The sequence below is a fragment of the Pogona vitticeps genome, chromosome 1 (genome assembly GCF_051106095.1).
Source record: "Pogona vitticeps strain Pit_001003342236 chromosome 1, PviZW2.1, whole genome shotgun sequence".
NCBI lineage: Eukaryota > Metazoa > Chordata > Lepidosauria > Squamata > Agamidae > Pogona > Pogona vitticeps.
The window spans coordinates 169674775-169690458 of record NC_135783.1 but is presented as its reverse complement, the minus strand read 5'-3'; the positions used below and the strand labels follow the sequence as shown (position 1 = coordinate 169690458).

Here is a 15684-nt window from a genome sequence, read left to right as displayed (position 1 = left end):
TGTAACCAAATTAGATAAGGCCTTAATTATCTATCTATCTATCTATCTATCTATCTATCTATCTATCTATCTATCTATCTATCTATCTATCTATCTATCTATCTATCTATCTATCTATCTATCTATCTATCTATCTATCTATCTATCTGTCTGTCTGTCTGTCTGTCTGTCTGTCTGTCTGTCTGTCTGTCTGTCTGTCTGTCTGTCTGTCTATCTATCTATCTGATTTTATATATATACAGAATGTTTTCAGATCCAGACTCGTTTGCCCATTCAGCCATTCCTACTCACCAGAAGAAAACTACACCATAATTACAGTCTCAGTTTATTGAAGCTGAACAAAAGGAATGATGATAAAAGGCCTTATCTAATATACATACACAGTGGTGCCCCGCTTGAGGACAATAATCAGTTCCAGGAAAATTGCTGGTAAGCGAAATCGTCGTAAAGCGAAAAACCATTGGAATGCATTGAAAACCGGTTACTGTGTTCCAATGGGGAAATATCTCATAGTACAGCGAAGATTGCCCATAGAGAACCTTTGATCAGCTGTTTAAAATCGCTGTCTTCTGAAGCTTCTGTCCGGAAAGCAGCCATTTTGCGAATGGAGGGAAGCCATTTTGCAAAGGGAAGCCATTTTGCAGAGCCGGAAAAAAACATAGTTTTGCGAACAAACAGTTCACAAAGCAGGCACCTAATCGATGTAAAGTGAAAAAAACCATAGGTACCATCGTTTTGCAATCACTATAGCAATCGCAAAAAACTCATCGTCAAGCGATTTCATCATCAAGCGGGATCGTCATCAAGCGGAGTACCACTGTAAATCAGTTTTAGGAGAACTATAAAAACCTTAAGAGAGGAATGTGTTTCTTGTGATGCCACAAGCACCAGCCAAGCAGCACTGTGCCCAAGAACCAATTTTGCACAGGCTCATGCGGTTTAGTGTGTGGGCTTCAATATTGACTTAAATGTTGAAACAACTGGACCGCGCTCACACTTTTCTTGATCAGTTTGAAGCCATAAGGGATGAGGTGCCCCAGGCTTGGATTACAAATCGCCTCTGCATAAAGGGGAAAGGGTGTTCTTGAGGTGTTCTATACAAAATAATCCTATTAGAAGTGTCTCTTCTAGCAGATTGTAGGGCCCAGCATTCCAATGTTAAGAAAATTATTTGCCTCTGTTAAGGGACGGGGGGGGGGGGGGAGAGGATATTGTTGCAAACTTTCTAACAGTCTTTGCTTGGGCACAGGTGATAGACAAGATTGGCAAGGCCATCTCTCAGACAAGTGGCTGCGTGCTGCTGGATGTGGATGCGGGTCCTTCCACGAATCGGACAGTTTACACTTTTGTGGGGAGTCCTGAAGACATCATTGAGGGCGCACTGAATGCAGCAAGAACAGCTTTTCACCTCATTGACATGGGAAAACATCAAGGTAACTGGAAAGAGATGGACAGAGATACTAGGAGAGGCAAACAAAAGAAAGCATTATGCTTTCTGTGTAGTCTTTTTGGTCTGAGAGAAATTATTTGTGAAAGGCAAGAGTAAAGGCCTGGGATTTGGGCCTGCTGGCTAACAGTTCAGGATCCTAAAGCAATGGATCTCTCACTCTCCCACTCTCTCTCTCTCCATATTCCCATATGGACTTTGCTGAGTTCATGCTCTTCCCACATAGAGGGAAGCTGTAAGAGTCCAAGGAGAGTTGTGTGCATGTGCGCACATGCTCTCCTCCTTAAATCCCCACCCATCATGGCTACACATATGGCCTCCAAGGTGTCATCCACATCTGTGCTGCCAACACCCCAGTCAACAAATGAACTTCTTAGGCACCCTTCAGTCTCAAAAGATCATGATAACGTGCTCTGTATGAGTGTCCTGTCCAGAGCACAAAGCCTGGGTAGAATAATATGGAGGATAGGCTGTTACGCAAGCAGCAAATCCCCCTTCTCCACGTCACTGAAATAGTCCAATGGAAAGGCAAGAGCCAATACAGCTGGTTCCAGCGACGTTGCCAGAACGACACGGACTGCCTCCCGGACTCCGGCTCCAGATTTTGCCTCGAGGTTAACTCCTGAAGCCTTTTCCATCAGTGGATATAGCCACAAGGCAGTGGAGGTTTGAAATCGGAGTTTTCCTTCTCCTAGATGGGCTGCTTTCCAAGGCTGATGAGCCCCACCTCAAAAATCTCACCCTGACTCTCAGGGTGGCGGAGAGCCCACTCTTGCCAGCAGGAGAATTAGGCCAGTCCCATAGAACCATTTTGCAATTCTTCCTAGCTCTTACTGTGAGAATTATAGCTCTTTCAGAGAACTAGAACATCTCAAAGCAAAAACCTGGTGGTAGCCCTCTCCTTTGCAGACTGAAGGACATGTGTTCCATTCTTTCCAGAGTTTGGAAAGTGACAGCCACCCAGAACATTTCAAAATGCACACACCAACCAGTTGGGGTGCGGGCTCCACTCCATCTGGATTAACACCTTGTGCTCCTGTCCTATTTACTTCTTTTTAATAGTGCAGTTAACATGAATGTACCCTGCACTTTCACTTGTCCTTGATTTTAAATTATTAAATGGTCATTTGGGGCAAAACTCTATATTATGTGTCAATAATCTCTAAAGAACCCTGCTCAGACATTTTTTTCAACTAGAAAGCAATGAGTGTGTGTGTGTGATTTTGTGTGAAGGGAAGTATTTAATTGTTCTTGTGCCAGTTGCACCTCCTCTCCAAATATTATTGCCAACCAGTTGATTCCAAGTTAAGGTGATCATCCCAGGGCTTTCTGGGTATAAAGTACTCCTTTTGATGGCACTCTACAACTATGCAGCTTGTCTTTCATAACATTACTAAAATATGAGATACCAGAATATAGGGCTTGTTTCTAATTTGTGTTTTGAGACAGGGTCTTTGATTTGTTGTTTGACCATTCCTCTCTTGGTACTTCTCTCTTCCATAGCTGCTCATTTTCTTTCTCACCCTCTTTCTGACTTCATTGCCCATTTCCAAAACCCTGTTTGCTTTCGATAGGTGAACATCCTCGGATGGGAGCCTTGGATGTCTGTCCATTCATCCCAGTCAGGAATGTCTCAATGGAAGAATGTGTCCACTGTGCTAAGATCTTTGGTAAACGTTTAGCAGATGAACTGCATGTGCCTGGTGAGTTGGTCACACCCCAAAGACGAGGAAGGTGTGGCTGAAAGACAGTGCCTGAACACCTAGTGCTGACAAAGTATTTCTTTCAAAATCTCTTTTAAAATCAATATGCCCCCATTGTCTGCTTTGCACAATAATTTTCTGTGATAATTTTTGGAGACATCTGATACATACAAACAGAAAACGCTCTGTCTCCAAGTCGCACTGCACTGGAAGCCCATATGCCTATGCAACCTGTACAGACTTGTCTATGCATATTTATGTATGCCCATCGATCCCTATGTGCAGATGTCTGCTCCAGCGCATGGAGACCAATTGCAGAGGGGACCTGGGAGTCCAATTCTACACCCGCCACTAATTTATCATCTGCACAAGGCTATAAATTCTTTAATGTGAGATGCTTCACAAGGCAAGAAAGCATAAAGGCATTCAATAGAGCTGAGGCAAATTGGTGTGCAAGTCAGCTCCTTGCTTGTGCTAAGTAAAAATAATTTGTTAAAAAATTCCTCAACAAGTATGACTTCTAAGTGCCCTGTACCAGCTTGACTTATTTCTCCTATGAGAACAAATGGTTGTATCGCACTGCTGTTTTGCACTTGCTCCAAGGATGCTATGCAGTCAGGGTGAACAAAGCCTCCCCCCCGGGTGATGTTAGACTGATGTTAGACTCCCAGCATTCGTCACAACTGGCTATGCTGCCTAGGGGGCTGGTGGGAATTGCAGCGCAATGATATCTGGAGGACACTGCACTTTGTCGAACCAAGCTGCACACAATTCCTCCTTTCCCAGCACACCAAAATTGTAGCCCTACTTCTTTCCCCTTTGCTGGCATTTGAAACATTCAGGAACTCAGGAACTGAGACAGAAATATCTGTGGGAAATTACAAATAATCCAGAAATATTTGAATAGAATTCAGTCATAGGTTGCATGACAAATATACAAATGAAAACCAAGCTATTTATTTGCATATTGAAAGGGAAAACAAATGAACAAACTAGGCAGGAGTTTATATTCCAGTATATTTCAATTATAGTAATTAAATATACTTAAACAATGCAAACTTATGTTTCTATAGACTCCCAAATGCCCACTACTTAAGGGGACCACTTATAAACGGGGGCCCAGACTTACCTGCTCTGGAGGAGCGCTCACCTGGGCTCAGAGCACCCAGGCAGCCATGGTGGTGGTCAGGCAGCCCAGAGAAGCAATGAAGAGGGTGGCTGCCAGAGACCTGGTGGCTCTGATTGGCCACTGTGGGTGGGGGTGAGGTTCCCCTTCCAAAACCAAAGCTGGGTATTCATTGGTGAGGGGAATCCAGTTAAAAACACTGGTGCAGGTGGACTAAAAAAGGAGGGTTTTCATCTGGTCCACCTGCCCAGCTTAAAAGTTATTATATGATGCCAATAGTTCTACTTCATACTACTTTGTGCTGAGTCCGGTGGAATATGTGTCTGGGTGAGAATCCTGATGACTGAAGACAGAAAGGTACCAAAACTGTCTGTGAATGGTTTCAGTGTCTCATTCGTTTTGCAACTAGTTTCAGGGGTCTCTATTTCATATCTCCCACCCCAGAACTGCACAACTGCAAATAACTTGTAATGACCCTATTATGATTGGCAAGATAAAACTTGGGAAAGCTGACTGCATCATTCGACATAAATTGTGCACAAGTGTTAGCATTGTTGGGCCTTTGCCAAGGCCCCACAGCCCACTGACCCTCTTCTTCTTCCTCCTCCTCCTCACAGTCACTGCCCAATCAATCATTTTTGACGAGCAAAGGATGAAGAAAGAAAACAAGCAGCAGCCTCACTTACCTTTGCTCTCCCCCTCTAAGTGGCAATTTGAATTAGAGCCCATAGGGACAGAGCGAGTGGGTCAGTTGTAACAACAGTAACAAAGAGGTGGTAGGGTATTTTCTCAAGGGACCTTTGGTCCTAAGTCGATGATGTGGCAGACGTCTTGCCCATTCCTTTCCTTCTTCCACTCCCCCCAATACTGGATTCTCTAAATCACAAGCTGGCAACTCTAGACCACATGACCCTTCTCTGCAAAGTTGTTTTTCCCCTCTTGCAGTGTATCTGTATGGTGAAGCTGCTCGGAATGAGAGCCGGAGATCTTTACCAGCCATTCGGGCAGGAGAATATGAAGCCCTCCCTGAGAAAGTAAGATTTCAGTGTTGAAACAGTATACTACTTCGAGAACAAAAGACTAGTGCCATCGGTTTCATAGGAAAACCTTTTAAGAAAAGATGCTCATGTTCTATGGGAGCTAACTTCCACTCTCCAATAATTCTTACATTTGCAAAATGGTGTTACCACAGAGGCAACATCAAACACTTCCTGACTGTTGTACTGTTTACTAAAAGCAGTGCCAGTCTCTGGAGATGGGATTCCCTTTTAATGCCTGTTCATGACGCTTTTTCCATGTCCATGTGGTTTTTACATTGCAAAATAATTTTTAAAATGTTACATTTGAATTTTAAAAAATTGTCTGATTTAATTTACCAGTTTCTTTTCAATGTAAATATTAGTAACATGAAAAGTGTCTTACTTCTGCAAAAGACTTGAATACTTCCAAGATAAGTCTAACATTTCCAGAGCTGCTAAAAATATGCAGTTAACTTAAATTTCAGAAAATGTGTGAAACAACTGACCTTACAACTAAAATTGTTCCAAATTATTCTTGTGAAATTCTGAGGCCTAAATTGCTGTCCTGTTTGTGATTCCCACCATTATATTACACAAACCATAACCAATGTCTCAGACACACACTCTGTTACATGTTATATTCTATGAACTGCAAATAGCAAATTAAAAAAATATTTTTTGACAGAAAAATTGTACAGATCTATTGTGCCGGTCTTATTCTTGAAAGACACAAACAGGTAAGGCAGCCAGATAATGGGGTTACAGAGCTATGTGCATTATAAGCAGAATTCCCAAAGCAAATATTTGTTTCAGCCATGTAACATCTGGCAACCACAAAGTGAAATAACTCCATGGATTGTCATTTTCTGTCACATTATTCTCTGTTAGATCTTGGAAGTTCCCCAAATTGTGTTCAATGGATTTATTCATGTCTTGATACATAACTTTGCACCCAGAACCTTGTTGTTGTTTAGTCGTTAAGTTGTGTCCGACTCTTCGTGACCCCATGAACCTACTGTTTTACAAAACCCTCCATCCTTGGCCAACAAATAATCCAACGCCAGGCAATCCTGCATTTGTACTTGACTTAAACTCTCAATCTCTTCTTGTAGTTCTTTAACTACTTGTGTGGTGGCATTTTCTCTAACCTACAGGTAAGATCCAGGATGCGTCTCCTATTTTCCTGTGCTATAATCCCCGGATAAAATCCTAGGGTTCTTATCCATGTTCCCGTTACAGCACAACCACCTTCTCAACTTCCCCTTGATCCTGATAATTGTTCATCAATTATTACTTCATCCCTACAAGTTGGTCCCAAAGGGTCTTTTATTCAGTCCTTCCCCACATTTGCACTCCGTCTTGATCTTCTTCCTTCTTCAGGCTTGATTACCTGTACCGGGAAAGTCAAAAATCCTACTCCCACACAAGCACCCCTTTGAAACCCTGGGTGATAATTGGTAGCCCATCCAGAAAAGAAAAACCAAAGATCTGGATCTTTAAGTAGCATGTGTTCACAAATGCTTCCTGTTCCTGAGTAATTTGCTTGCAGAAGGGGAAAGGCAGGATATATGTCAGCTACAGTGCTATCAGTTGCATTCATTCCCACCACCCCATATGTACTTGATCCACTACCATTACTAAAAAAAAGTTGCCACTTCACCAGAAAGCCAAAAGTGGACCCTACAATGTGCATAGTTCCCCAACTGGTTAAATCGTTCCTTAGACTTGTTAAATCCTGGTCCTCTTCCATTCCAGTTACCTTGATGAGTACAACAGAAGCACAGCCCTTTAGTTCTTGGTATATCTCAGCCATCTAACTTCAGTTTCATTTAAATGTTCGGGTACCTGTTGAAATAATGTCTTTTCTTTCTCCCTCACTTATACTCTGTAATGAACTTACTACTAAAGAGATATCATTTATCAGTCCAGGTACCAAACTCATGGGTCCTACAGAAACTGGAGACTCATATATCAAGGTCACATCCTTTCCCATTGTTTTAAATATGTGGTGTGCCTGTCTTGCCCATGTTTTCCTGGTCCAATAACCTGTTAGAACAGTATCACTCCCAACACAAACAAAAGCAGGTAACCCATTTTAGTCCACACTTCCGTGCCTCTTCAGCTTTATCTTGAGAAGATCTCTCAGGTCTTGGGAAAATGTCCACTGACTAGAATTCTCCTCTGCTGGAGCTGGCATCAACTTTGTCTGTGTGTGGTGGGTCCACCCTCTTTTGGCTGTTCGTATGGAAGTTTCGGTTTTTAGCAACACCAAGTGGGGTCCTTCTCAACTAGGCTGTAGTGGCTCATGTCTCCACCTCTTTATGAACACCCAATCTCCAGGCTGTGTTTTATGTACAGGGGCTTCCAAAGGTGTGGTCTGATGTAGTAGTAGAGAAGAAGGCCAGAATATATTCTTTCAAAAACACATCTTTCATCTCATGGATCACCCTGCAAGGCTTGTCTGGCGCTATGTCCCAAATAGATGCATCATTTCAAAAGGGGACAACCCCAGCCCTGTCCTTGGTTTTGTTTGAATCCCAAATAAAGCTAATGGTAGTAGTTTACTCCGATTTTCCAACATCAGTCTTTTGAGTATATATTTCAGAGTGGCATTCATTCTCTGCACCCTCCCAGAAGAAGGTGGGTGCCAAGGGGTATGAAGTTCCCATTTTATCCCTAACTGCTTAACTATTCCTTGGATTTGTATTTGTGAAGGCTTTCACAGCCGGGATCTAATGGTTGTTGTGGGTTTTTCAGGCTCTTTGGCCGTGTTCTGAAGGTTGTTCTTCCTAACGTTTCACCAGTGTCTGTGGCTGACATCTTCAGAGGACAGCACTCTATGCTCTTGAATTATTTTTCCTGTAAAGTGAGGGCCTCTATCTGAATCTATTACTTCTGGCAAACCAAACCTCAGGATAACTTGTTCCAGAAGGCATTTTGCCACATTCCTCGTATTTGCTTTTGTCATTGGAAATGCCTCCACCCAGCCTGTCAGGTGATCTACTATTACCAAACAGTATTTCAGCTTGCCCACCGGTGGCAGTTCTATAAAATACACCTGTATCCTCTGAAAAGGTCAGGTAGCCAACGATCTCCCTCCTTTAGATGCCATCTGTTTTCCTGATTTTACCTACCTTCTGGCAGATGAGGCACCTTTGTGTAATGTCTTTAGCTAGAGTCCATACCCCCATCCCAACATGCAGTACTTCTTTAAAAACGCTTCTACCAGAACTTCAGTTCCCCAGTGCCCTCCCTCATGTAAGGCTTTTAAAACCTCTTATTACTGCCTTTGGTAACTGGACCCGATCATCTGGCCTACATTTGCAAAAGTCTCCCATCTTTCATACATTTTCGCACTGCTGCTGTAAGGATAGTCCTTATCTGATGGGGAGAATGTACTATCAATGCCCCATGCCAAACCAATTTCCAGGCTGCCTTTACTGCAACCACCGCTGCTGCACAAGCCTGTAGGCAAGATGGCCAGCCTTGAACTACAGGATCCATCATTTTAGAGAAATATGATATTGGTTAATAAGCTCCCTCTTTCTTCTGGGCCATGACTGTCCTACAGAAACCATCTTTGTCGGATACAAACAGATGAAAATATTTTTGCATGTTGGGAAGACCTAGGGAAGGTGCTGAGATGAGAATTTGTTTTTGCCTGTTTGCAAAAAAATAGAGGAAAATAATAGAAAAGAAAAAACCAGAGATCTGTTCAAGAAAATTGGAGATATTAAAGGAATATTTTGTGCAAAGATGAAGATGCTAAAGGCCAAAAATGTTAGTGATATTGATAGGTGAAGCAATAGTTCTTAATTCACCGAGAATTGAGAAAGGAAAGAGGAAAGTGAAAGTTAAGAAACATGCGTCAGTGTAGAATTAGTGTAGCAAGTAGGAAAACATATGTGGGCATAGGTGCGGTTTGCGTTGTGTGATAAGTAAGATGTGAGCTTTCCGTGTTGGTCAGGATTGGCCAGAGGGACAGAGAGGGGTTGCGTTGTGTTGGGTATAAAATGTATGACTAGCAGAGACCACACACCCCTAGGTGTGTTCTCTCCATGCCTACAGACATGAAATAAAACTCATTTGCTGTATGTCTTTGTGTGTGTGTGTGTGTGTGTGTGTGTTAATAGCAGAGTACCACACATAACAATTTGGTGTCAGAAGTGGGATATTGCTCTATTGAGTTGGGGAAACAGTTTTTAAGTAATCGTCCCCCCATTGGACTATGGGAGAAAGGGTTCGCTGCCATTGGACAAGGCAGCAATCCATGAAGGGGAGAGGGGGAAGTAGCACCACCCAATGTATCCCCCCCAAAAAAAGAGCTGAAGTTCCTTGTCATACTTCAATATGATGAGGAAGCAGGAGACTGACAAAAGGAATGACATAATTTACATGCAATTATTACCGCATGGAAGAAAATCCCTTTCAATGATTTTGGAATCAGCCAGATGTTAAATGTTATAGCAAGCTAGCTACCCAACTCTACCTTCCTTTGTGGTACCACCACTCCTTAGATTGTTCTCAATGTGCTTTCAGCTCAGAAAAGTAGAATGGACTCCTGATTTTGGCTCTGCAGACTTTGTTCCAACCTGGGGAGCAACAGTGACAGGTGCACGGAAATTCCTCATTGCCTATAACATCAATCTGCTGTGCACAAAGGAGCTGGCACACCGGATAGCACTTAATATTCGAGAGCAGGGCCGTGGCAAGGACCAGGTAAGCCAGGGAGCCGGGGGGTGTGTGTCTGGATCTCCTTTGTCTTTCTCCCATTAGATACACAACTATTGCTTCCTAATTCAGCAGGGGCTATTACCATGTATATGTGTCAAGCATGTTTATATGTGTATTCTCTTACTTTTCTTCTCTCCATCATATGAATGCAAGTGTCTGTTTTGAAGATATCACTGGTGGTGGTTGTCCATATATTTAAATGGCCAGGCCGAAAGTATCTCAGCATCATATTCTTTTTTTGTGTGTGTGCACCTTTGTACTGTACCATGAAATGTCTCAGACATATTGCAGCATTTCTGTTTCATCCTTTTTTTGTTCTTATTCTTCATAGAATCATAGAATAAGGAAGTTGGAAGGGGCCTATAAGGCTATTGAATTCAACCCCTTGCATAGTGCAGGAATACAAATCAAATGGTGTCTGCTAGGTGACTGCCTAAATTTCTCTCGAATGCCTCCAGTGTTGGAGCACTTACCACCTCTCGATGTCATTGATTCCATTGCTATACTGCTCTAATAGTTAGGAAGTTTTTCCCGATACTCAACCAAAATCTGGCTTCCTGTAACTTGAGCCCATTTTTAAGTATCCTGCACTCTGGGACGATCAAGAACAGATCTTGCCCCTCCTCCCTGAATGACAGCCCTTCAAGTACAGTGGTGCCTCGCTTAACGGGCGCCCCGTTTAACGACGAAATCTCATACCGACGAACTTTTTGCAATCGCTTTTGCGATTGCATTGCAATGTTTTAAATGGGGAAAAATTGCTTTGCGATGATCGGTACCCTGTTTCGCTTACCGATTATCGCAAAGTGATGATTTTCCACCAGCTGATCAGCGGTTCCAAAATGGCTGCCAGGTTTTTTAAAAAATGGCCACCCGCTGTGTTTAGGGACAGATTCCTCACTTACCAGGTCAGTTTTAAGCCCATAGGAACACATTGAAGGGCTTTCAATGCATTCCTATGGGCTTTTTAAAACCGCATAGTGATGAAATCGCTTTGCAGTGATTTTTGCTGCACCGATTAACGTCGCTATGCGAGGCACCACTGTATTTGAAAAGTGTCATCATATCTCCCCTCAGTTGTCTCAAGATTATACATGCCCAGTTCTTTCAGATTTTCCTCATAGAGCTTGGTTTCCAGCCCCTTGATCATTTTTGTTGTCCTCCTCTGAACCTGTTCCAATTTGTTGTCATCTTTCTTGTGACATGGTGTTCTGAATTGGACATAGTACTCAAAATGAGGCCTAACCAGTGCCAAATAGAGGGGAACCCATACCTCGTGGGATTTGGAGACTATATTTCTATTAATGCAGCATAAAATAGCATTTGCCTCTTTTTTTGGTAGACACATCACACTATTGGCTCATATTCAGCTTGTGATCTATGACTCCAAGATCCTTCTCGCTTGTAGTATTGCTGAGCAAGGTATCCTCCGTCTTGTAACTGTGTGTTTGTTTTCTTTGCACATATTCCTGTTGTTTCCAGCCTAGTGCTCAATCCTATTCAGATCATTTTGAATGTTGTTTCTGTCTTCCAGGGTACACTTTTCTACTTTTGCAAAGTTTTTATTATTTATGTTGTTTTATATATGTTTACTTTTATTATTCTTTGCTTGTTAGCCGCCTAGAGTGGTCCTGAGCTGACTAGATAGGCGGGATATAAATAAATAAATAAATAAATAAATAAATAAATAAATAAATAAATAAATATTTGTTATTCCACCCAGAATTCTCCTTATTGCCACTTCCTCCGCCAAGTCATCTCTATTGGTTAGAATCATGTCAAGGATAGCTATCTCTCTAGTTTCTTTGTCCATTTTTTGTAGGAGAAAATTATCAGCCCCATAAGCCAGGAATTTCTTGTAAGGGCCCTACTTGGCAGAATTTGCCTCCCACATATATCAGGATAATTAAAATCTCCCATCACTACTACATTGTGTCTTTTTGACATCCTTGTGATTGGGCGACTGGTAGTAGACTCCAGCTACCATGCTCCTTTTGTTTTTTGCCCCAACTGGATTGATCCAGATGTTCTCAATGGGACAGCCAATCTCCTCCTGCTGTATTTCTGTTCATGAATGTGTATTTTTCACATATACAGCAACTCCACCTCCCTTTTTATTCTTTCTGCTCTTTTTGAACAAATTATATCCTTCAATTGCTGTATTACAGTCATGGGGGTCATCCCACCAAGTTTCAGTTATTCCTATCAAGTCATATTTACCCTTCTGAATTAAGATTTTCAGTTCTTCTTGTTTGTTTCTCATACTCCTGGCATTCATGTATAGACATCGCAAATTGGATGATATGGTGTCTGCTTTTCTTTATGCATTTATAGTCATGACCAAAAATATTGGCACCCTTGCATTTCTGTCAGAAAATGCAACCTTTCTCTCAGAAGAGTGTTGCAGTTGCAAATGTTTTGGCACTCACATGCTCATTTCTTTGGTTTGCGTTGGAACAACACAGAAAAACAGAAAAGAACATTCAAATCTGATTCAATCCCACACAGAAGCCAAAAAAATGCACTGGCCAGAATTATTGGCACCCTGTCCAAATTGTAAGAAATAATTGCTTTTCAAGCATGAGATGCTCCTTTAATTTGTATTTAGATACACCTGTCCCAAATAAGAGGTGTGGGCAATATAATAATCACACCTGCAACCAGTTAAGATGGAGAAATTTGACTCAACCTTTGTGTTGTGTGTGACACTGAGCATGGAGAAAAGAATGAAGTGTAAAGAGTTGTCTGTGGATTTGAGCAAAAAAAGTGGAAAAATACCAACAATCTCAAGGCTACAAGTCCATCTCCAGAGATCATAATGTTCCTTTGTCCACTGTGCACAATATCAAGAGGTTTACAGCCCATGGCATTGTAGCTAACCTCCCTGGACGAAGAGCAAAATTACTACAAAATTACAACTAAGGGTTGTTTGAATGGTGGATACAGAACCCAGATTAATTTACAAATAAATTCAAGCTGATCTGCAGGCATAGGGTACAACAGTGTCAGCTCATACTATCCATCACCATCTGAATAAAAAGGGACGCTTGATAGGAGACCCAGGAGGACACCACTGCTGACACAAAGGCATAAAATAGCAAGATTGGAGTATGCCAAAATTTATGTGACAAAACCACAATCCTTCTGGGAGAACATACTGTGGACAGATGAGACAAAAGTAGAGCTTTTTGGTCAAGGACATCATGGCACTGTTTACAGAAAAAGAAACGAGGCATTCAAAGAAAAGAACACAGGCCCTACAGTCAATCATGGTGGAGGTTCAAAGATGTTTCAGGGTTGCTTTGCTGCTTCTGGCACTGGATGCCTTGACTGTGTGAACCTATCATTAAATCTGATGTTTACCAAAGAATTTTGGGGTACAACATAGTGGCCAGTGTCAGAAAGCTGCATCTCCACCAGAGGTCATGAGTCTTCCAGCAGGACAATGACCCGAAACACACTTCCAAAAGCACTCAGAAAAGGTTACAAACAAAGCACTGGAGAGTTCTGAAATGGCCAGCAATGAATCCAGATCTCAATCTCATAGAACACCTGTGGAGAGATCTCAAAACAGCAGTTGGGAGAAGGTATCCTTCAAATCTGAAGGCCCTGGAGCAGTTTGCAAAAGAAGAGTGGTCTAAAATTTCAGTAGAGAGGGGTAAGAAACTCATTCATAGTTACAAGAAGCGATTGATTTCAGTTCTATTTTCCAAAGGCGGTGCTTCCAAATATTAAGTTAAAGTTGCCAATAATTTTGGCCAGTGCATTTTTGGGGTTCTGTGTGGGATTGTATGAGATTTGACTTTTCTTCTCTCTCTCTCTCTCTGTGTGTGTGTTGTTGTTGTTGTTGTTGTTCCAATGCAAACCAAAGAAATGAACATATGAGTACCAAAACATTTGCAACTGCAACAATTTTCTGAGAGAAGGGTTGCGAGAGTGCTAATATTTTTGGCCATGATCGTATATTGATTAGATTGTTAATGTTTCTGCTATTATTGACCAACATTATAACTCTTCAGTCCATTCCTCTTATTGTGTGTAAGGCTTAATCTATCTTTACTTCTGTGCTTGTGTCTCCCTCCCCCTTTCAGGTCAGTTTAAAGCCCTCTTGATGAAGTTCTTCATGCTGTGGGCAAATACATTCTTCCCAGTCCTTGTGAGGTGCAAGCCATCTCCTCCTAGCAGCCCATCATCTAGAAAATTTAGCCCGTGATCCCAAAAATCCAGATCCTTCACTTCAACACCACCTTCATAGCCAGTCATTCACTTGGAGTATTTCCCTTTCCTTTTCTATTCCTCTTCCGAGCACTGGTAGGATGGATGAGAAAACTATCTGGGCCCCAAAGTCCTTGGGTTTCCTTCCCAGAGCTTCAAAGTCTGATGTGATGTCTTTGAAGTTGCTGTTGGCCATGTCATTTGTTCCCACATGAATGAGAAGAAAAGGATATGTATCTGTTGGTTTTATGTGATGGCAATCCTTCTATCACAACCCTAATCTGTGCTCCATGGAGAAAGCCTACCTGGCAGGTCCATTGATTTTCCCGGCATACTTCAGCTTCCATCCCACAATGGAACTTGTTTCTCTCTTTATTGAGGATAATGCATGACTGCTTGTGCCATGAAAATCTGTTCATCATTAATGTACCACGATTTGTTATTTTTGATGCAACAGACTACAGTGGTGCCTCGACTTACAAACATGACCAATTTGAGTTATAACCAGCTCCAGCCACAAAATTTTGTTTCAACTTGCGACTCGAGCTTTGAGTTACGATCAGAAAAAAGGTGGGGGGAAAGGCAGGGAATTTATATTAGTAACCGTTGGGCGAAAAAGAGGCTGCTTCTTTGTAGCTCTTTCGCCCCAACGGTTAGAGCGTGTGCATTTGCAGAGAGGCTTCAGACTGCCTGGTGCTGCTTTCTGCTTTCTGCTTCTGAGTGAGTACATACAGGGTTTTGCAGCATGAGTTTGGGCTAGGGGCGTTATGTTTCTGTACTGTTATTTTTTTATTATTTTTTTGGTGTGTGTGTGTTTTCTGGCCCCAGCACACTCCGATGAGACTTGCTGTGTTGTTTTGTTTTTTGGTGATTTCTTTTCCCTGGCCCTAGCACGTTCCGATGGAGCTTCTTCTGTTTGTTTGTGGGGGTTTGGGGCAATTTTTTCCCGGCCCCAGCGCATTCCATTCAAGTTACGATCATCTTCTGGGACAGATTAAGTTCGTAAGTCGAAGCACCACTGTAGTACAATTATCTTTTCATCATATGTTGAAGCCACTGTGTGAATGCTGTGAGTAACTGGGGGGGGGGGGGGAATGGAAGCATTATGAAAACTTTACAGATTTGACTAGCTTTTGGTGGACTGACTTAAAACAGAAAGCTGCCACCTTTATTGGCTTATATTTGTTGGCATTCTTATCTGAACGGGGTCACTGTTGAAGTAATTATTCCTTAATATTATTTTCAGCCTGGGAGGTTGAACAAGGTGCAAGGCATGGGGTGGTACTTGGATGAGGAAAATATCGCTCAAGTCTCTACTAATTTGTTGGATTTTGAAACCACTCCCCTTCACAGAGTCTATGAGGAGGTCTGCAGTGATGCCAAGGTGAGTTGCACGAGAAGGCTCTACTTGAACAGTCTGGTGCTGACCTAAAAAATAGC

General features: G+C 42.1%; 1 protein-coding gene across 2 annotated transcripts in view; it reads left to right on the top strand.

Moving 5' to 3' along the window:
• The window catches only part of FTCD (formimidoyltransferase cyclodeaminase), a 47410-nt gene that overhangs the window by 6363 nt on the left and 25363 nt on the right, over positions 1-15684 (top strand). For both annotated transcript variants that reach the window (XM_020814836.3, XM_078378725.1), the window contains exons 2-6: positions 1250-1433; positions 3022-3150; positions 5222-5310; positions 9835-10014; positions 15491-15628. In XM_020814836.3, coding sequence (XP_020670495.3) covers positions 1250-1433; positions 3022-3150; positions 5222-5310; positions 9835-10014; positions 15491-15628 — 720 coding nt within the window. The remainder of the gene's footprint in view (positions 1-1249; positions 1434-3021; positions 3151-5221; positions 5311-9834; positions 10015-15490; positions 15629-15684) is intronic.